At 43.3% G+C, this 22162-nt stretch overlaps 1 protein-coding gene across 7 annotated transcripts in view; it reads right to left on the minus strand.

Annotated features, from left to right (window-relative positions):
* C9H10orf90 (chromosome 9 C10orf90 homolog) overlaps positions 1-20185 on the minus strand; it is a 239936-nt gene extending 219751 nt beyond the window's left edge. For all 7 annotated transcript variants that reach the window (XM_074003071.1, XM_065521607.2, XM_074003070.1 and 4 more), the window contains exon 1: positions 19362-20185. Coding sequence is in view for 6 of the 7 variants with exons in the window: in XM_045361732.3 (XP_045217667.2) it covers positions 19362-19601 (240 nt within the window). In the remaining variant the exon portion in view is untranslated. The remainder of the gene's footprint in view (positions 1-19361) is intronic.
* Between the last annotated feature and the right edge of the window lie 1977 nt (positions 20186-22162).

Below are 22162 nucleotides of genomic sequence, written 5' to 3' on the forward strand. Positions count from 1 at the left end.
CGGCTTCTGGGTGAGGGTTTTCCATATACCCCCTCATCCAGTCCTAATTTATCTCAACCTCCATTCGGCAGACATTCTCCTGCATTTAATAGACAGGGACACTGAGGTATGGAGAGATTAGGTAATTTGCTCTTGGTCACAGAGGTACTAAATGCCAGAGCCACGATTCAGCAGCATTTTTAACTCCTACACCAAGTGCTTAGGCCTTCCCTTCTCCAACTAGAATGCAATGTATGTGCGTGCACGTGTGTGTGTGCATGTGTGTGTGTGCACGTGTGTGTGTGCACGTGTGTGCGTGCACGTGTGTGTGTGCACGTGTGTGTGTGCATGTGTGTGTGTATGTAGGGGTGGTTGGGGTAGGTAGAGATGGCTTCTGAGCTTTGTACAGCATTAAGCAAGCAGAACAGGGACAGAAACATTATACACAGCAGGAAAGAAGAGAGGGGAGAAAACAGCTGAGGATTTCCCAGGGTCTACACAGAACCCTGCTGCCAGTACCCTCCCCCACTAACTTTGCCTCTCTGGACATGTGCGTGGTTTGCAGAGAAAACAGAGGAGACATCCCAAGTCTACTTGGATCCCAAGGAGACAAAGACCAAAGGTGGATTTTTGGCTGCATCTTCCCTTTAAGATAAAGATAGACATTATTGGAGTCCAAAGAAAAGAGGACTATCTCTTTTCAGCATCTGAATGTCTCCTCCAAGGGATGTAGGAGGTTCCACTAGAGGGCAGACAGCACGTGTGATGGATGGTTCCAGGTTGGACTGCTGATTTGTTGGTGAGCACAGACTCTAGTGGGGATGGTATGATATATACTCTCTACCGCTAATCTAGATGCAAGATTGATCTTTGCCAGTGTTGCATGTTTTTATTCAATCTTCTGAACTCTTCTGCAACAATAATTAATGTCAGATCAGTTTATGGATCAACAGTGTATTTTCTGGTTAATGCAACCCTGCACCTATAATAACAAAACTGAGATATATCGCTCTACCATGATTCCCTGTTCATGCTTCATCTCTTCATGTTTACATCTGGTTTAACTTTTTCTAATCTAAAATAAATCAGCATGAAAAGCATTAGATTTTTCATTTAGATTCTCAATTGCCTTTTATTACCGAGATAATATCCCTTATCTGATTGCAAATGGTAGGATTGTTCCCTTGTTAGGATCTGAATGAGGATGCCGCATAGGATCTGAATGAGGATGCCGCTGTTCAATCTATCTGTCTCTCCTTGTTTCTCCTTCACTTTTGTTTTCAAGGTGGTGGCTGGTGGGGTTCTGATTTGAAAATGAGATGAATCAGGATGTAAAGTGGATATATTATTCCTACTATTTCTGCTCTTGGAGGCACATGGAGGAAGACAGCCTCCCCTGGCTGTCTAACGAGATGTGGTCTGCAGAGCGTTCACTCTTCATTTTCCCACCAGGTGACTTCAGCTCCCTGTGTGTTTGCAGGTATAAGTGAGAGCAGCAAGGACGAAGCACTTGGCTGGAGATTTCTATGCAAACATCAGCCATGAAGAGAGAACCATGCTAAAATATAGGCATGTTAATTACCCAGTTACCAAGTCAGATTTAGCTGAACTATTTTGTATATGAAAGAGGTAGATTTCCCTGGATTCGTTAAGTATTCCTTTCAGCATGTTCTATTATGTTTCTTATCATTTGTAACATTTTCTCCTTATAGGCATACCTCAGAGATATTGGGGGTTCGGTTGCAGACCACCACAATAAAGCAGATATCACAATAAAGCAAACCACATGAATTTTTTGGCTTCCCAGGACATAGAAATGTTGTTTACACTATATTGTACTCTATTAAAGGTGTATTATGTCAAAAACATGTACATACCTTAATTTTAAAATACTTATTGCTAAAACAAAAATTCTAATCATCTGAGCCTTCAACAAGTTGCAATCTTTTTGCTGGTAGAGGGTCTTGCCTTGGTGTTGACAGCTGCCAGCTGATCAGGGTGGTGGTTGCTAAAGGCTGGAGTGGCGGTCGCAATTCCTTAAAATAAGACAACAATGAAGTCTGCTGCATCAATTGACTCTTCCTGTCACGAAACAGTTCTCTGTAGCATGTGACGTTGTTTGGAGGCATTTCACCTGCAGTAGAACTTCTTTCAACTTTGGAGGTAATCCCCTCAAACCTCACCACTGCTCTATCAACAAGTTTATAGAATATTCTAAGTCCTTTGTTGTCATTTCAACAATGTCCATAGAATCTTCACCAGGAATAGTTCCATCTCAAGAAACAATTTTCTTTGTTGCTTCATAAGAAGTGACTTCTCATCCATTAAAGTTTTATCATGAGATTACGGCAATTCAGTCACATCTTCAGGCTCCACTTTTAATTCAAGCTGTCTTGCTATTTCTACAACATCTTCAGTTACTTCCTCCACTGAAGTCTCGAACCCCTCAAAGTCATCCATGAGGGTTGGAATCAACTTCTTCCAAACTCCTGCTAATGTGCTATTTTGACCTCCTTTCATGGATCATGAATGTTCCTAATGGCATCTAGAATGGTGAATCTTTTCCAGAAGGTTATCAATTTGCTTTGCTCAGATTCATCAGCAGAATCACTCTCTATGGCAGCTATATCCTTAGGAAATGTATTTCTGAAATAATAAGGCTTGAATGTTGAAATTACTTCTTGATCTATGGGCTGCAAAATGGATGCTGTGTTAAACATGAAAACAACATTAATCTTCTTGTACATTTCCATTAGAGCTCTTGGGTGACCAGGTACATTGTCAATGAACAGTAATATTTTGAAAGGAATCTTTTTTTTTTTTTTTCTAAGCAGCAGGTCTTAACAGTGGGCTTAAAACAGTCAATAAACTATGCTGTAAATAGCTTTGCTGTTATGCAGGCTTTGTTCTTCCATTTATAGAGCACAGACAGAGTAGGTTCAGCATTATTCTTAATGGTCCTCGGATGTTCACAATGGGAAATGAGCATTGGCTTCAACTTAAGTCACCAACTTCATTATCCCTAATAAGAGAGTCAGCCTGTCCTGTGAAGCCAGGCATTAACTTTACCTCCCTAACTATGAAAGTCCTAGAAGGCATCGTCTTCCAATAGAAGGCTGTTTAGTCTCCATTGAAAATCTGTTGTTTATCCACCTTCATCAGTTATTTTTTGGATAACTTGCAGCAGCTTCTACATCAGCGTTTGCTGCTTCACCGTGCACTTTGATATTACAGAGACAGCTTATTTCTTTAAACCTCATAAACCAACCTCTGCTAGCTTCACACTTCTTTTCTGTATCTTCCTCACCTCTCTCAGCCTTCATAGAATTATGGCTGGATTAGGCTTTGGCTTAAGGGAATGTTGTGGCTGGATTGATCTTCTATCCAGACCACTCAAACTTTCTCCATATCAGCAATAAAGCTGTTTTACTTTCTTATCATTTGTGTGTTCACTGGAGTAGCACTTTTAATTTCCTTCAAGAATTTTTTTCCTTTGCATCCACAACTTGACTAACTGTTTGGTGCAAGAGGCCCGGCTTTCAGCCTGACTGGGCTGTTGACATGTCTTCCTCACTAAGCTTAATCATTTCTACACTAATCATTTCTAGGCATAATCATTTCTAGCTTTTGATTTAAAGCAAGAGACGTGAACGCTTCCTTTCACTTTTACACTCAGAGGCCATTGTAGGCTTAATTAGCCTAATTTTCATACTTTTGTAGCTCAGGAAATAGGTAGCACTTGAGAGGTGAGGGAAAAAATTGCTGTTGGAGCAGTTTCTTGATTAAGTTTGGCATCTTTTCTGGGTGCAATTTGTGGCACCTCAAGACAATTACAATAGTAATATGAGCCCAGGCGCGGTGGCTCACGCCTGTAATCCCAGCACTTTGGGAGGCTGAGGTGGGTGGATCATGAGGTCAGGAGATCGAGACCATCCTGGCCAACACAGTGAAACCCCGTCTCTACTAAAATACAAAAAATTAGCTGGGCACGGTGGCACGTGCCTGTAGTCCCAGCTACTGGGGAGGCTGAGGTAGGGGAATCGCTTGAACCCGGGAGGCGGAGGTTGCAGTGGGCTGAGATCGTGCCACTGCACTCCAGCCTGGCGACAGAGCAAGACTGTCTCAAAAAAAAAAAAAAATAGTAATATGAAAGATCATTGATCACAGATGACCATAACAGATATAATAATGAAAAAGTTTGAAATATTGAGAGAATTTCAATGTGGCACAGAGACATCCAGTGAGCACATGCTTTTGGAAAAACAGCACAGCTAGACTTGCCCAATACAACTGCCACAAACCTTCAACTTGTAAAGTACGTGATATCTGCAAATTACAATAAAGGAAAGCGCAATAGAATGAGCTGTACTTGACAATGTGAGCTGATGATTCTAGAACTGAGTCCATTTCTCATTCCATGTGGAAACGTCTTTCTCCAGGAATTGTTTACCACCACTTCCTGCTTTCCCCCAATTAGAGTCCTGAACAGTTGGAAATACTTTGAAATCAAATACACTGAAGTTACTCTGACTTTGGAACACCTCAGAAAATTCTGAGAATTCAATAGCCCACTTGACCCTTTAACTTTTAACTCAATTGTCTTTCTTCTTTCAAAGCAACAGAGACAAAACAAAACAAAACAAAACGAAACAAAAAACAAGAAGAACAAAGGCATTTCCAGCTCCCTGGCTCACCTGTTTGATGACACGCCTGTCCTGGGCCTGCGGGGGGGGAAAGGCCTTCAGATTTGGTATATTTTACACTGGTGATTGATTTCTGTGATTTTTTTTCACCCAGACTGACAGAAAGTAATGTAAAAGGAGTGCTTTTTGTGGCTGACTTTCACACCTTCTCAGAATTAGGGGAAGTGATAACTTCTGCTTATTGAACACTAGCAAAATTTGGTCCTTAATGGCTTTATAACAGAAAAATCATAGCAGCCACACCATGGAGTGCTTACCAAGGGCCAGGCACCATTCTAAATGCTTCACAGGCATTATGTAATCTCCATGGCAACTCCCAAAGGAAGGCACTACTGTAATCCCATTCTAAAGGCAAAGAAATGTTATTAATAATAACATCAATAATGATGTGATCAATGACTTTTTGGGCTCTTATTATGAGCCAAGGGTTTCCCTAAGTGCTTGTCATACACAACTTACAAGCCTCAAAGCAGCACAAGAGGAAGGTACTCTTGGTAACTCCATTTTACATATGAGGCGACTGACACTGAGGCAACTGAGAGTCCATGAAAAATGGAAGAGTTAATGAATGGAAGAGTCGGGATTCATATCCAAGTTCACCTGCTCAAGGCCAAGCCCTTGCTCCTCTGCTACCTCAGTAGAACATCATTTCTTTAATTTAGATGCTAGAAGTTGTAACCGAAATTTATCACGGCCATGCAATACTACGTACTTTAGGATTTCAGCTACAAGACATTTCAGAACAGGCAACACTATAGCTATAGAGAGCAGACGGGCGACTGCCAGGGACTGGGCTGGGAAAGGCATTGAGTACAAAGGGCACAGGAAACTTTTTGGCTTGTGGAAATGGCCTATGTCACAATTTGGTGCTGGTGTTCAACTGTATCCATTTGTCACAACAAAATGAACTGTATGCTTCAAAAACGCATGAGTAATCATGTATGTAAATTATGTTTTAATAAGGCTGATTTTTAACAAATATATTGTGAATAAGCTTCCATTTAGCTTAGAATTTCAATTCAACAAACATATAACTAGTACGGGAAATAGGACATGCACCCTGACCTCAGGGATCTCACTGTCTAACGAAAGAACCTGCAACTAACAACTGTCCTAGGCATTCATACTTCGTGTTCTGTAAACACAGGTAAGTGCAGGGCCAGCTTCATGGGTGTGAGACCTGTGAATCTGCATAGGGGCCAGTACACTGAATTGCCACGTGCTCAGTTTAATGTCACTATTTTGAATTTTTTTTTAATTGTGGTAAAATATACACAACATAAAATTAACCATTTAAATCATTTTCAAGTTCACAACTAAGCACGTTCACGATGTTGTACTACCATCACCACAAACCATCTCCAGAACTTTTTTATCATCCTGAACAGAATCTCTGTACCTATTAAATGATAATTCCCCACTCCTCCTCCTCCCAGCCCCTGGGAGCTCTATTTTACATTTTGTTTTTGTGAATTTGACAATTCCGGGTTCTTCATAAAAGCAGAGTACAACAATGTTTGTCCCTGTGTGTTGCATTATTTCATTTGGCACCACATCCTCACAGTTCATCCAAAGGTGGGCTGCCTTTTCACTCCATTGAGTGTCCTTTAATGCACTCAATATTCAATTTGGATGAAGTCCAATTGATCAATTTTTTTTCTTTTGTGGACCTGTGCTTTTGGTATCACCAACTTGAATATTTTAATACTTTGTCTTTTTTTTTTTTTTTTTTTTTTTGAGACAGAGTTTCGCTCTTGTTGCCCAGGCTAGAGTGCAATGGCCCCATCTCGGTTCATCGCAACCTCCGCCTCCTGGGTTCAAATGATTCTCCTGCCTCAGCCTCCTGAGTAGCTGGGATTACAGGTGTGTGCCACCATGCCCAACTAATTTTTGTATTTTTAGTAGAGACAGGGTTTCTCCATGTTGATCAGGAACTCCTGACCTCAGGTGATCTGCCTGCCTCGGCCTCCCAGTGTGCTAGGATTATAGGCGTGAGCTCCTGCACCCAGCTGCCAATACTTTGTCTTTGAACTTGTGTTTTGTAAGTGACAGCCAACAGGACCATGGGGCATGCTGGGGGCAGAGGAGGCACGTGCACTCCCTCACCACCCCATTGACATAAGGTGATCCTCATTCACAAACTTTGGGTGAACCTACAAAGTCTGGGTGTGGGAGTTCAGGAAGATACACAGTGAATACAAGGTGAGTGCATTCTGTCCCAGAACAAGGACATTGAAATGCCAACAGCCATGAGGTCCCACTTCCCATTGGAACCAGATTGACTTCAAAGGCAGAAAGAAGGCAATGATGTTCTGAAAAACACGAGTGACCAGTAGCCCTATCAAAATCTCTCTTACTCATGCTACTTCCCTGTATAGCCAGCCACTTATATGCTGAAATGATGACACAGAAGGAAGAGAAAGACAGGGCAACCCTAGTTCCTTTCCTTATAGTCTTTCTTCAGTCATCAGCAGGCCAAAGGGCAGAGAGTACTGGTAAAATTATATGAAGCAATGAAATTACAAACAGTTGAGTTGATGTTTGCAGCACTTCCATCATTCTGGTTTGAATGAAATACATATATGCACCTATGAGCTACAAAAAACATGAACTGTGTCATTTTGGTGAGTCTACCTGTGAGCTACATGGTTTTGAATTTGTGTTAAAACTGTCATTGCACAATGTAAAGCTGAAAAGTAAAATTTGTGATAATAACATTTTAATTTGTACTTAGACCAACATAAATAGCAAATTTAAAACACTGTAAAAAAGTCAAGAGAAAGACTACAGAATAGGATGAGAATGATTTATATTTTAGTACCATTGCTGACAATTTTCCTTGGTTTTCATGGATTGATTGATTGATTGATTGATTGCAATGGGTCTCACTCTGTTGCCCAGGCTGGTCTTGAATGGGCTCAAATGATCCTCCCACCTCAGCCTCCCAAAATACTGGGATCACAAGCGGGAGCCATTGCTCCTAGCCCTTTCCCTAGTTTTAAAACAAGGGGATCAGATTTTCATTTTGCAAGCTTCCTCCAGATTGCAGAGGCTGAACCTGAGTTCAGGTTGTGGAGCTGCTCCACAGAGTCTTCACGGTTGCTTTTCCTGTATATCTGACAGCTAGCACAGTGGCTGCATGCGCTGGGAACTACAGAGCTTTCCTACTTCCAATCAGCGGTGAGGAGGTAAGCACACGGCATCTCCCATTCACTTCTGAGCCTCTCTGCATATCCAGTAGCCAAGTCCCTTTCACACAGCTCACCCAGAACATCATCACCAAACAGGTTGCCTTGAAAACTAGTGCAATATGAGGCAGCCAACCTAGAGCCACGCACTGAGAAGCCGGCAGTGTCTAGACAGCATCAGTGAAAAGTTGAGTGCATCTGCAGCTAAAATAAGGGGATCTGTGAACTTTCTGTAAATTGAGGACTGAATCAGAGGCATCTGGGCCCTGACACAGGCCCTGGGTTGCCAATGTACTTGCTCCTGGCTGCTGGCCACTCTGCTAGGAGGTGGTTTCCTGCATAAAATAGCAAGCAATGCGTTGTTTACTTTGAGAAAATATTTCTCCCATTTGTCTTCAGCCCTGTTTGTTTTTCTAATATGTTATTATTCCTAAATTTGGGATATTTTCCAAGATACTCATTTTTAGGGCTGTCTCAAAGTCCTTTCTAGATGGAGAAGAGATATAAATTAGACTCACAGAGAGGAAGTTAAATAATTTCACTTTTTGGAATTGGATTAATGAAAACATTGCTCAAACAAGTGACCTTCATTTTTAGCTTCATTTGGACAAACTAGAGCTGTTACCTGTTTGTCCATCTGTCTGTCCGTCTGTGATCACTGAAAAATGAGTGAATCTGTAATAGAGACTAATGTAAGTATTGAATCAAGGAAGATCTCTTACATGCACTAAGTAGTCAACCATCATTCACTCTGGCCTCAGGTGCTCATCTAAAACATACTGCATGCACTTCTGGTTATTCATTTCTTCATTCATAATTCATCCCACAAATATCTACTGAGAACTGACCTGTGCCAGGGGCACATGGTGAGCTAGAGCAGATTATGTGCACTTTGCCTCATGGAGCTCCCAGAGACTCCAACCTATGTGCTTTCAATCCCAAGGGCTCCTTCTATTTCCTTTACTCCACAGATGCAAAAATTTAAAATAGAATGTGGCAGGCTAAATACTCAGATGGTTTTTAAGATTCCTCTTGGTGTACATGCCCTATATGTTCCCCTCTCTTTGATGGTGAAAAGATCCTATGAATATGATGGGCAATCACGTCCATGATTAAGTTACATTATACGGCAAAAGGGTTGGGTTTTACAGATGTAATTAAGGTTACTAATCAGTTGACATTGAGTCAATCAAAAGGGAGATTATATAAGATGGACCTGACCTAATCAGATGAGCCTTTTATAGAAGTCAGAGAGAGTCAAAGTAGCAGAGATTCTCCTTCTGGCCTTGAAGAAACAAACAACATATTGTGAGCTGCCCACAGCTAGAGCCTCAGACAGTGACCTGAGGCAGTCCTCTAAAAGCTGAGAATGATCTCTGGCTAACAGCCTGTAAGAAAATGGGGACTTCAGTCCTGTAGCCACAAGGAACTGAATTCTGCCAAGAACCAGTGATCGTAGAAGAGGACCCCCGAGCCTCAGAGATCACAGTCTCAGTGACACCGTGATTCAACCTGAAGAGATCCTAATCAGAGAAGCCATCTAACCTACACCAGAACTTCTGATCTACAAATAATCAATGGCATTGTTTTAAGCTGCTATATATGTAATAATTAGTTAGGCAACAATAAAAAATAAATACAGATTGTGTCTGCCAGATTTTTTTCGTTTTACTAATAGCCAATCATAACAGACACAATATGTGATCCTACCCTAAATTGGTATCATCTCAGTCATAAGTACAGCAGCTAGCTGCTTCAGTTAATTTGTACATGGTGGTCATTTCCCTTGGACTGGAGAACCCCTACTGACAACCCTGTGGACCATCATTGTGGAAACACTTAATGTGGCATGGGACAACCTTGAGAATCTGGCTTCTGCTATTATATGCTTGATACAAATGTCATTAACTTGGAAAACTTTTAGCCATTATTTCTTCAAATCTTTTTTCTCCTCACTCCTCCCCGCCCATTCTTTCTGTGTATCTAATCACATGTGTGTTGGGCTTCTTGATATCATCCTCCAGGTCACAGGAGCAGCATCCATAAAGTGCTAGTTACAATTTGCCTGCACCCAAGGGCCACATCTTTTTGCCATGGCTCTGTGATAGAGGTGGAGACGGCGGGAAAACGTATGTTGAAACTTGGACAACAACAACAACTCATTGTCATGGGGAACAACCTCCTTGCCAATTCCACGGCTCAATCCTCTATATAGGTTATCTCTTTTAATGCCCCCAGCAACCCTATAAGGCAGATATTATCATAGTTCATATGAACACAGATGAGAAAACTAGGCTCAAAGAGAACAAGAAAACTGTCAAGGTTACTCAGCTAGCAAGAGCCCAGACAGTCTCAATCCAGTGCTTGTTCTCTTAACCACACCACCACCTTTCATCTGCCATCTCTTCTCTCCCTTGGTTTGGTTTGACTGAAATGTGGATATGGTTTCCCCACAAGTTCCCAGTTCCCTGGTGGAAATTGACCAAAATGATGTCAGATAGATCTTACTGTGCTCTCTCTTTTGCCGTGTCTCCCTCTCCAAATCTCACTCTGGCTCTCTCTTCTTTTTTTAAATTTTTCTCTCTTGTCTTCATTTTGGAAAGTTCATTGATCTTTTCTTCTGCAGCATCTAATCTGCTGTTAATCCTATCCAGTAAAATTTCCATTTTAGATAGTGTCATTTTTTTCTTAGCAAGTTCTTTTTTAAAAAATAATCCATTTCTTGCCCCATTACGGTGATATCTTTTCTTAAATTCTTGAATTTAAAGGGAAAACAATATAATTATAATATCTGTAATAGCCTTTTAATAGATCATTGCTTGTGAATTCTCTCATTTGCATCATTAATGAATCTGTTTTTACTAACTAGCATTATCTTGGTTATGAGTCATATGCTCTGGATTCTTTGAAAGTTTAGTAATTTTGATTGGATGCCAGACATTGTAAATTTTATATTATTGCTTGCTGGATTTTGTTGCAGTCTTGTTAAAAAAAAAAAAAAAAAAAAGTTTTAACTTTGTTTGCCAACTAAACCACTTGAGGAATGGCTTGATTATTTCAACAACTGGTTTTAAAATTACTATGGATGGATCTAGGGTAGCCTTTACTGAGGCTAGTTTAGCCACACTACTAAGACATGACCCTCCTCGGGGCTCTATGTGATTTTCCTGTATTCAGTGTGGTCTCTACATTCCAGGTGGTGAGGGACCTGAGTGATACATGGCTCTGAGGTAGTGCTGAGAAGTGCTCATCTCACAGCTCCCCAGTAAGATGTTCTTTCCTTGCCGGTTTTCTGTCTGGTCATAGAGACTTTCTCCCTACACAGCACAGATTAATTTTCAGCCAGACTCAAGAGGGCCCGATGCAAACTTCTGGAATTCTTTTTTTTTTTTTTTTTTTTTTTTTTTTTTGCCTACCTCCTTCCTCTCAAGAAGTGTGCCTTGCAAATTACAGTCACACCCTGTGTCTCTTCAGCTGAGAGAGACTACTGGGTTCTGCTTAGGTTTTCCCTTCCCGTGCCCCCTTCCAGAAATTGCCATTCCTTCTGCCTGAAATGTCCTCCCCTTCCCCAATTGCCTATACTCTCTCTGTCCCGCCACACCTGGAAACCGCCCACTCTTCCGTAAAGAATGTGCCCAAAGGTCTCCTCCGTGCAGTCTCGCTGAGTTCTCTGGATCCACAACTCTGTGTAGACACCCTGGCCTGGCATCACTGGGATGGGTGCCTCCTCAATCAGATGATAAGCCTTTTTGACCTCTATGTCCCCAGCACCTACCACAGTTCCTGTCACAGGGTAGGTCCTTAATACGTATTTGTTACAAGAGCAAGCTCAAGTGTCTCCTCTTTAATCCATCTGCTCCAGTAGAGGAGGAAGAGGACCCAGGGTGGCAACTAGAGGGTGGTAAGAACACGTGTGGTCCTCAGAGCTGTAAGGAGGTTCTCAGTGAGAAAGCTGTGGGTGGACAAATGTCTCAATCAGAAGGAAAGAGAAAGGGCCCCCAGTTTAGAGGGGCATGATGACTGCCCCTAACCACTTCATTCTGGTGTAGTTGACTTTCTCTGTAGTTAGCTCTGAACCTCCCTGGGTTCCAGCTGTCGTTCTCAGGAGATGTGCTGCCTCCCCCAGCACCACGTGAGAAGTACAATCTGTAGAAGAAGACGTAACCTAGATGGAATCCTCCTTCCGCCGCTCTTAACTGTGTCACTGTGCAGCCTGCACCATGTCTCTGGCCTCACAGAATTTTCTCTTTGGAAAAATAGGCCTCATGTGTCTCACACAGCTGTTGTGAGCTTCAATGAGGCAATTCAGGAATCAGCTGACACCGGCCTCTTTTGTTCCATCTCCATCTCTCAGCTCTCCTTGCACACAATGGTCCTGGCTTCCACACTCTCCTCTCTGACTCACATCTGCCCCCACTCCCTGCCCTTCCACACACTAGTTTTCTTAACAAGGACAATTCCACTGGCCTTTTTGTGACTTTCTTTGGGGTTCATGCAGTTGGAAAATAATGGTCTAGAACTTGCAGATCATGGTTTCAGAAATGCAACAGAACCACCAAGTTCTCTATTTAAAAACATAGATTTCTGGAAGCCACCCCTCCCAGAACCCAGGGGTCTGAATTCTTAGAATGTTCTAAGGATTCTAAAATACACTAAGGTGCAGGGGCCATGCAATCTTCCATAAGATGGCAAAACCTCATTTAGATCCTTGTTCCTAGGGAGGTCCATTTTATGTCAAAAATGCCTCATTAATGCTTTCTGCCTTAACCCTAGCTTTATCGTGAGGGAGTCAGGTGTGGATGAACTCACACTCTCAAGAGTCTCTTGTCGGTGATGGAATTTGCAGCTGGTCCCAGGAGTGGGCGTGCTCTGAATGAAAACTGTGCATTTTAGCTCCTGGCCAATTTGATGACTAATTTCTAAATTGCTTGGGGGATGGGGTTACCCTGAGCCAAGAATATAGAAGGTCATAAGTCCCTGTGACCTGACATTTTGAGTGTGGGGAAGGAGGGAAGGGAAGTGTTTTGCCCCAACTTAAACAAGACGGCTTACAAAGCAGCAGCACCCATAAAGCACTGGTTACAATTGGCCTGCACCCAGGGGCCACGTCTTGGTGCCACGGCTCTGTGTCACTTTCATGTGGTACAGCCTCCATGCTAGCCCCAAGACTTAACCCTTTATATAGGTTATCTCTTTTAATGCCCCCAGCAACCCTATAAGGCAGATATTATCATTGTTCATATGAACACAGATGAGAAAACTAGGCTTAAAGAGAACACGAAAATTGCCAAGATCACTCAGCTGGCAAGAGCCCAGACAGTCTCAACCCAGTGCTCTTTCTCCTAACCACACTACCACCTTTCATCTGCTGTCTCTTCTCTCCCTCGGTTTGACTGAAATGTGGATGTGGTCTCCCCACAAGTTCCCAATTCCCTGGTGGAAATTGACTAAAATGATGTCAGATAGATCTTACAAGCTTTAGCTTCCAATGCCATGGGTCAACTCACACTTGACCTCTCGTTAAATACTGTCCATTGTAGCAAGATTGGAGACCTCACTCACCAGATCTGCCTCCTGATGCAACAAAACCGACTTCAGACTTCTGACTCCTCACACCTCTTTAGGACCTTGCCCTGTGACAGGCAGCTCCAGTTGCCAGGTGCAGGGAGGGCTGGAAGAATATGGTGAGAGGGCAGCATTGAGACCCAAGCACAGCCATTTCATTTCCCTCTCAGTTCTTGGGCTTCTCATGTCTGCGTTTGAATGGAGGCCATCAGCCATTGTCAGTGGAGGCTGAGCTGAGGCTTCAAGGAGGAGCCCAAGCACCCACCAGACAGCAGGCAAGGCACAGGAATGAGGCAGGGGCTCCCAGCCTGTTGGCGGAGTGGCGGAGCTCATGAAAATCTTTATTGCCCTTTGTTAAACAGCCTTTTCTCAGCCCTCCTCAGGCTGGAGGTAGAGTCTTCACTGCAGTCAGAGCCACGAGCACATCCCAGCAAAAATAATGCTTGGAGGCCAGGACTTCAGGGGGAAAGGTGAGACTCCAAAGGCTTTGATCTGGCTAAGCTCTTCAACTTGGTCTGGAAACAGGGAAAATTGTTTTGCACCTTTTGATAACTGTGAGAAGAAAGGAAATGTTCGCTTTTCCTCCTGTTTGGTCTCAGTGACCTCTTTATTTCCTGAATCAAATTCTCTTGAAGCCCAAATACTTAAAACTTGAGTGCTTTTATTTTACAAGACCAAACGGTGTACTCCAACCACTTGAAAACATTCAGCAAAGCCCAGAGCTAAGTTTCTGAACTATAGTGGGATATTGAAACCACTCTGGGAGACTTCTTCTTCCAGCCATGACAGAGTAACCAGACAACAGCTAGGAAACAATGACTTCCAGACATTGCACAATAAGCAGTGTAGCACTATGGCCCCTGAGAGGTGAGTCCTACAATTGTCCCCACCTGGAGGCCGTGTCCAGGTTGCAGCTTGGGAGGGGAAACTCAGCTGAGCCTGGGGTCTTTGCTGAGTGGAGGAGGTAGAGAAGGAAATTAGAGAGGCCGATGTAGCTGGAATTTGGGAAGAGAAGAACTGCAAAGGAGAGTTCCAGCAGCCTGCAAGGGACCTCCCAGGTCTTTGCCTGAATACTGATCTGCACATGCCCAAGAGAAAAATACCTGAAACCAAGAAAATAACTTCCAGAAAGTGGTAGGTCACATCATTCAGGACCTACTTGGAAGCAATTTAGGTTCCCGCCAGCCAAGGTACAAACACCTTGTCACACACGAGACATCAGGTAGAGTCCTCAGGAGGGTCACGTTGTAACACTGGGACTAAATTAGCCCACATCAGGGTTTCTCGGCCTCAACACCATGGACATTTTCAGCCAGGTAATTCTTTGTTACAGGGTGGAAGGTGGCACTGTCCTGTGCATTGTAGAATATTAGCAGCATCTCTGGCCTCTACCCATTAGACACCAGTAGCACTTTCCCCAAGGTTGTCACAACCAAACTGTCTCCAGACATTACCAAATATCCCCACGGACATTTCAACAAGCCCAAACAAATCCAAAAAGTAAGCCTCAAAAGGGTCAAGCTGTTTTCAAATAACTTAAACGTAACAAAATCAAACACCCAACAATGTAAAATTCAGTGTCCAAAATTCAATTTTAAAATTACCTAGTGAGACACATGACACATATGTTTACTACGGCACTATTCACAATAGCAAAGACTTGGAACCAACCCAAATGTCCATCAATGACAGACTGGATTAAGAAAATGTGGCACATATACACCATGGAATACTATGCAGCCATAAAAAAGGATGAGTTCGTGTCCTTTGTAGGGACATGGATGCAGCTGGAAACCATCATTCTCAGCAATCTATCGCAAGAACAGAAAACCAAACACCACATGTTCTCACTCATAGGTGGGAACTGAACAGTGAAAACACCTGGACACAGGAAGCTGAAATCACACACCGGGGCCTGTTGTGGGGCGGGGGAAGGGGTGAGGGATAGCATTAAGAGATATACCCAACGTAAATGATGAGTTAATGGGTGCAGCACACCAACATGGCACATGTATACATATGTAACAAACCTGCACATTGTGCACATGTACCCTAGAACATAAAGTATAATAAAAAAAAAAAAAAAATTACCTAGTGTGCAAAGAAGCATGACCTGTAATCAGAAGGAAAATCAATCACTAGAAATGATGCAGAAATAACAGATGCTGATCAAATGAGCAGACAAGGACCTTAGAACAGCTCGAGAAGGTAGAGGAAAGTGCAGACATGAGGTGGGACATGGGAGATGAAAGGAGTCGCCTGGTAAGTGTTCTTCCTTGTTTGTCATTGCCAATACCTTCACGCTGCCCTGGGCCCACTGAGTCACAACAGCCATGACTTTGCCAGAGGCGTATGCAGTTCTTTAAAGAGTTCACTATGAGGCCGGGCACGGTGGCTCACACCTGTAATCCCAGCACTTTGGGAGGCCAAGGCAGGTGGATCATGAGGTCAGGAGTTCAAGACCAGCCTGACCAACAAGGTGAAACCCCGTCTCTACTAAAAATGCAACAAAATTAGCCAGGCATGGTGGCGTGCGCCTGTAATCCCAGGTACTCGGGAGGCTGAGTCAGGACAATCATTTGAACCCGGGAGGCAGAGGTTGCAGTGAGCCAAGATCGTGCCACTGCACTCCAACCCCAGGCAACAGTGTGAGACTCACTCTCAAAAAAAAAAAAAAAAAAAAAAAAAAAATTCACTATGAATTGAGCACTACTGGCTAAACACAATTTGTTTTGTTTTGTTTTTGAGATGGCGTATTGCTCTGTCGCCCTGGTTGGAGTGCAGTGGCACGATCTCAGCTCATTTCAAGCTCTGCCTCCCAGGTTCATGCCATTCTCCTGCCCCAGCCTCCTGAGTAGCTGGGACTACAGGCATCCACCTCCACGCCCGGCTAATTTTTTGTATTTGTAGTAGAGACGGGGTTTCACCGTGTTAGCCAGGATGATCTTGATCTCCTGACCTCGTGATCTGCCCACCTTGGCCTCCCAAAGTGCTGGGATTACAGGTGTGAGCCACTGTGCCCAGCTGGCTAAACCCAAAATTTTAAAAGAATGAATAGAAAAGGGAGATGGAAATGATGATGGAGATTTTGAAAAATATTGGGAGGCATGGCCAAATAGTGATTTCCAAATACATAATCTTTCTTCGGTTCATCTAACGATTAAAGGCATTAGAAACTGTCGCCTATCAGAGGACAGATGGGTGAGCCTTGGCTGATGCATCTCAGCCTACACCTACCATCAGAAAGGTCTCCACAATCAATTAGGAGATGCCCACTACATTCACACCTTAGGAGATATGAGCACATCACTGAATTCTATGAGGTCTCCCTTCCCAGGTTGGCAAAACCATTCAAGCTCTGCTGCATAGAGTCTCAGAAAGTGTCCCTGCTTGCCATGTCGACAGAAGGTAGAGCTTCAATATGGGCTCATCCCATCCTCCAGTTATGGCTACATTGATGTCTGAAATTCATCAAAAACATATGCAGGGGGAGACATGCCCTTAACACACTGTATTTCTCAGAGTTTGGGGCATTTTTTGAGTGTGCAGACATCAAGGCTTTGAAAATATGAACCCAGGGACCTTCAGCACCCCTCACCATCACCTGCTTCCAATCCTGGTTACTTTCAGCACAGCAGGCTCTGCTCCTTCTTGCTATTAGAAGGAAGTCTATGTAAGGGTATGCGTGTGGCTGGATCATCCCTGGGCTGGAGTTCAGCAGGTGAGAGGTGGGTTCTCCAATCATTAAGACAGCTCAGGACTAAGCCCATGGTTTTGGAAAAATTTGAGTCTGTAGGTTTTACACTAAAATCAAGCAGATTTGCAGGACCTCATGGGAAGAACTTGAAATCCATAAGGTTTTTACAGAAATAAAATCTCCAAAACTCACTTTTGCCAGATAACCAGTCAGTTTCTTTAATCTAGCACCTTTGTGCATTGAGAGTTCATCCCAGAGACCTTGCTCATTTGTCAGCCCATTGAGTACTTTATGGTCAAAACCCGGGGCAGGTTAATCGATGGCCTTGGAGCTGATAGAAGAGAAAGAGTCATGGGGCCAAGTCCAAAGGCAGAATCCAGTAGTTGCTAATTGGGGTCTCTCATCAGTACAGCTTGGGAAATTGAGTAAGGAAGTTTCCTTCTTCCTAAATTTCCTAATCTAAATAATGCTGAGGTGTCCTGGTGGGAACAACATGAAGAATAGTTTAATGGATGTGGAATATTTTAAAATCGGAAATGTTTGCTACCAAAAATCAAGAGCAGAGCCTGAAGTTCAGAGGGACAGGGGGTGCAAATCCCATCTGATGGTTTTCAAACTTGGCCCGCCCTTGAGCCAAGGAGGCAGGCCCTTCCTGGACAACTTCTGGAGTCGGACACAGTGAGGCCCATCCAGCCCATCAGACTGATTGTGGGTGGAGGCTTGGATCTGGCATTCATTTGAACATTGGTGGCTCAGTTGTTAGCTGTCAATAGTAGCAGGGCATTGGGCCCTGAAAAAAATGTAGCTGTGACTGTCACATATTTGAAGTTTTTTGTAACCTCCTAAAAAGATGTACTTTTTTCACATTGTTTTATTTAGTGTGGCTCTAGGAATAAGTGAAGTTTTACATATGAAGAAAATGAGAATCCCAGATCTACTGTTCGCTGCACAGGGTTTAAAATGAAGCCATGAACACTTTTGTAAGATGCATGATAATGTAATTCAACAAGTTTTTCTCTCTCTGGAGGACTGGAAAATAACCTCAATGAAAATTATGCAATGATAAAATTCTGTCCCTATCTGATTAATTACTTGTGAATAATGACATCTCTGATTTCTTTCAATTATATTCTAATTGCACACCTTTTGCTCTGGTTGATTGGGCAATGGAGTAATGAACAACTATTACTGAATTTAATTAGCACCATTATTTCTGTAGCCTTTACATCTCTGTTGTGAACGAGGAAATTCACACTCCCAGGGCTGGAACTGGAAGAAGCCAGCCTTGAACCTTGCAAAACCTGTTCCTTCCACATTGTGCTGGCTTCCTTCTGCCCAGTCTGGGGAACAAAAGACCTGGCGTATTTGCCAGTATTCATGGGAAGGCTTTCCTAATAACAGCATCAATATTCAGAAAGGTTACCTTTTCATAAGGCATTAGCAATTTGCATGTTACATCTATCAAAAGAGATGGGTAAATGAGCTATATGGGAGTCAATTACAATGTCGTTCATAATTTATTCCATGTACAATAAAGAGCCGATCAGATTTCATGCGTGTTTACTTCCTGAAAAGATAACTACTGCTTGTGGCTGATACTAGTTGCAGAATACAAATATGTTTCAGAGTAAGGTGTTTATCTCACTTTGACATTTTAAATCTCTAAAGTTCTCTCTCTCTCTCTTTCTTTCTTTTTTTTTTTTTTTACAAAGTTGTCTCTGCTTGAAAATTAGAGCTTGCTCTCAAAAATAAGAGACCATTCTTACTGGCCTAACTTGAATCATCCTATTTTAACTCAATGAAAACATGTCATACATATTCTCCTGCAAAAGACAACAGGAAACAAACAGGAATTTGCTTTTAAACACAGGTGATTGCAAACATACAGAGCTAAGAATATTTAACTCAGAGAAACATGCTGTAGTTTCTAAACATGGATACAAATTACCCAACTCAGTAGTCTTTGGAGCACCACTAAACGTTTGTAAATGCAGACATGTGTCATCGTAAATTACCTTCATCCAATATGCTTTCTCCTTCCCCCATATTTCAAAAACTAAAATAAATTCAGAAATGAAGAAGGTTTTTCCAAATCCCTTAGGGAAGTCTACAAACACATATGATTAATTTGTTAGACCAGATAAAACACCTGAACTGTCTGAGGAGCAACAAGTCCATCTCTCTCGGAGTCAAGTGTGTACCCACTCACCCACCCAGGCTCAGCCGTACCTCATATCTGCTGGCTGTCTGCTCAGCCATCTTCAAGCCTTGACACATATGGATGATACAAACTTTGGCTCTTCTCTGGGAGGGAAACCAGTTACTCTTCACAAAATCCATGACCATCACATGGTTTTTCAACTCTGTACTAAATGTTTTTATCTGGAAAGTCCGATGCACGGCCGTTTCTGCATAGCAGGCAGCATACCCCTGCTGATGAGTTTTTGTAGGAATTCCAGAGTGCCGCATGATACTCGGAATCTTGTGACTTTAGCTAGCGAGACTGGCAAACACAATTTTCTTTGTTTAACCCAGGTATTGAGTGCAACAGGAGGGACTTGGGCAGTGCCCCAGCTCGGACCTGTCCCAGGGTTTTCCAACTCCAGAGCTAGTCGTCTCAATATCCCAGCTACATTTGTGAAGGATGTGGATGTGGGAACCTCAAGGGTGACCTTTACATGCCAAAAAAGAAAAAACTTCTTGTTGTGGTCTGTTTCCAGCCTCACGCCTGAGCTCTCGGGTCACTCAAAGTCTTCTCTGATTTCAAAGAAGTATTTTTCTTTCCACTGCCTTGAAACTTTGAACACAGAATTCACCCAGTTACTGAGAGATTCAATATGTTTGCTAGTCTCTATCCTCTCAAATCCAAATAAATTATTTACAGGGCTCTATACAAAGGAACCAAGAGGAATCATCGTTGCTTTTTAGAATTCCTGCTTTTACTTGCCAGGACTGAAAGGAACAAGTGCAGGCTGCCTACCAATACAAAGAGCGTCCTCAGCCCTGGAGAAGAAACACATTCAAGCGAAAAAGAGAACTCCCAGCACAGAAGCAGCAACGGCTGTAAGAGGCCATCAGAAAAACAGCGTGTCACGTGGGGGCTTGGGGGTGGAGTCCACTCGCCTAGAAGGGGGCTCTGGTCCTGGGTCAACCATGGGAAGTTCCCTCACCACCCTGAGCCTCAGTTTACCAGGAGGAAAACTGGAATGAAAATACCCCGTCTGTCACTCACAGGGCAGTGAGACAACAACAGCACGGAATAGAGTCACATTAGGCATCATTTTGAAAGTACAGTTGCACGTTCTCTACCCAAATTATTTTGCACAGTGTTCGCTACACATATGATAGTGGAGATTAACGTGGTGCTAATAATTGTCGGATTCTAAATTTCAAATCAATTAGAATTGCAGATCCATGGTATATGCCTCATTTTATTTCTTGTTTTGATGCCATTTCTATTAACCTAGTAATTTAGAAGTGAAAATGGCAAGCCTTGGATCAAGGGTGTGCGCCAAGAGGAAGCGGGTGAGAGCATCATGGCTGTGCTCCAAGTCCAGACACAGAACTCTTCTCCACAGGTGACTTTCTCTTGGCAGAGACACCTCCTTGAATAATTAACTCACCTGCCCCACATTGAAAGCCATGGGGGAGGCTAAAGGAAGAAGGGCCCCCAGATAACTTTCCTGAAAACAGAGCTGCAGTCCTAGCCCAGAGCCATGAGCCTTCCTGCAGTAGATCGAAGCTTTGCATGTCACACTCAGCAGGGCTAGGACCTGGGGGCTAAAATGCTAAACTTCCACCTTCAGAGGTAATGGAACTATTGAAGATGGGAACCGAAATGAAGGAGGAGACAGAAAAGACTTTAGAGATCATTTAGGCCAACATTTTCATTTGAGTGTTAAAGTAGAAGACCTACAGAGATTAAATGCTGGCTCGAGATCACACAGTGAAGTGGAGTTCACGGTTTCTTAAACAGAACACAGCCCAGGTCTGCCTGGGGATCTCCCAAGGATGTCAATGAGAATGTCAGCACCCAACTGAAGACATCCATGGCTGACTCAAACCTGAGAGTCATGCTGGAAACTCCCAGGGAGCTACACCATGGAGCACCATCTTGGATTTGGAAGCAATGTGATAAAGAAAGCCACGGGAGACATTTGAGCAATAAAAACATTAAAATTGAACAGGGACATCAAGGAAAGAGGGGATTTGCTTGCATGTTTGGCAGCTATGAAGGTCATTCCTGTGCCCCCAAAGGCACCATTTAAACCAGCTCCCACTGGTGTCTATCTGCTCCTGTCCAGCAGACCCTGCGAGGCAGGTAACAAATAATAAAGTCTTTTCTTCCACCACTACACACACTAAAGGGCCTCGGACAATGCTGAGACCAGCAGGACTGGCCATCAGCTGCTCCGAGACCAGCATGGAGAGGTTTGCTGACGATTGGCTGACTGCTAGTGCGAGCACTTGTCACAAGCAGAGCCAGCCTGTGGTGATTATGGAGATTCCAAAGATCATTAAGGCTATGGGTGAATTTTTCTCTCTCCTTTGACCACAGCTGCTGGCTGGATCTTAACTGGCCAGTATGGCCAACAAGAGGAAGGAGCACTGTGGCCTTAGGCAGCTCTCCAGGATTCTTGGTCAATAGGGCTGGACAGAAGCCTTGGGATTGTCAGATTCAATTCCTCATTATATGGAGGAGAAAATGGAGGCCCAGAGGGAGAGAACCTTGACTGAGAGGTCAGAGGGCTGGAAAGAGCACGGGATGGACAATTGGAGATGGGTTTGCACCTAGACCCTAAGACAAACTAGCAGGTGATTGTGGACAAGCCTCCTCCCTTCTGGCTTAAGTTCCCTTTAACCACAAGTCCCCTAGCTTCTCTGACACCCCTGGGTTCTAGAGTATGTCAATTTTGACCATGTGCAGACACAGCTCAGCAGAGAGCAGCTCTACCCTCCCTGGACAGGCCTTCCTGTCTGGGTCACTGAGGTGGGGGTGGGTGCAGAAGAATGAGCTGATATCCTTCCAT

The sequence above is a fragment of the Macaca fascicularis genome, chromosome 9 (genome assembly GCF_037993035.2).
Source record: "Macaca fascicularis isolate 582-1 chromosome 9, T2T-MFA8v1.1".
Classification (NCBI taxonomy): domain Eukaryota; kingdom Metazoa; phylum Chordata; class Mammalia; order Primates; family Cercopithecidae; genus Macaca; species Macaca fascicularis.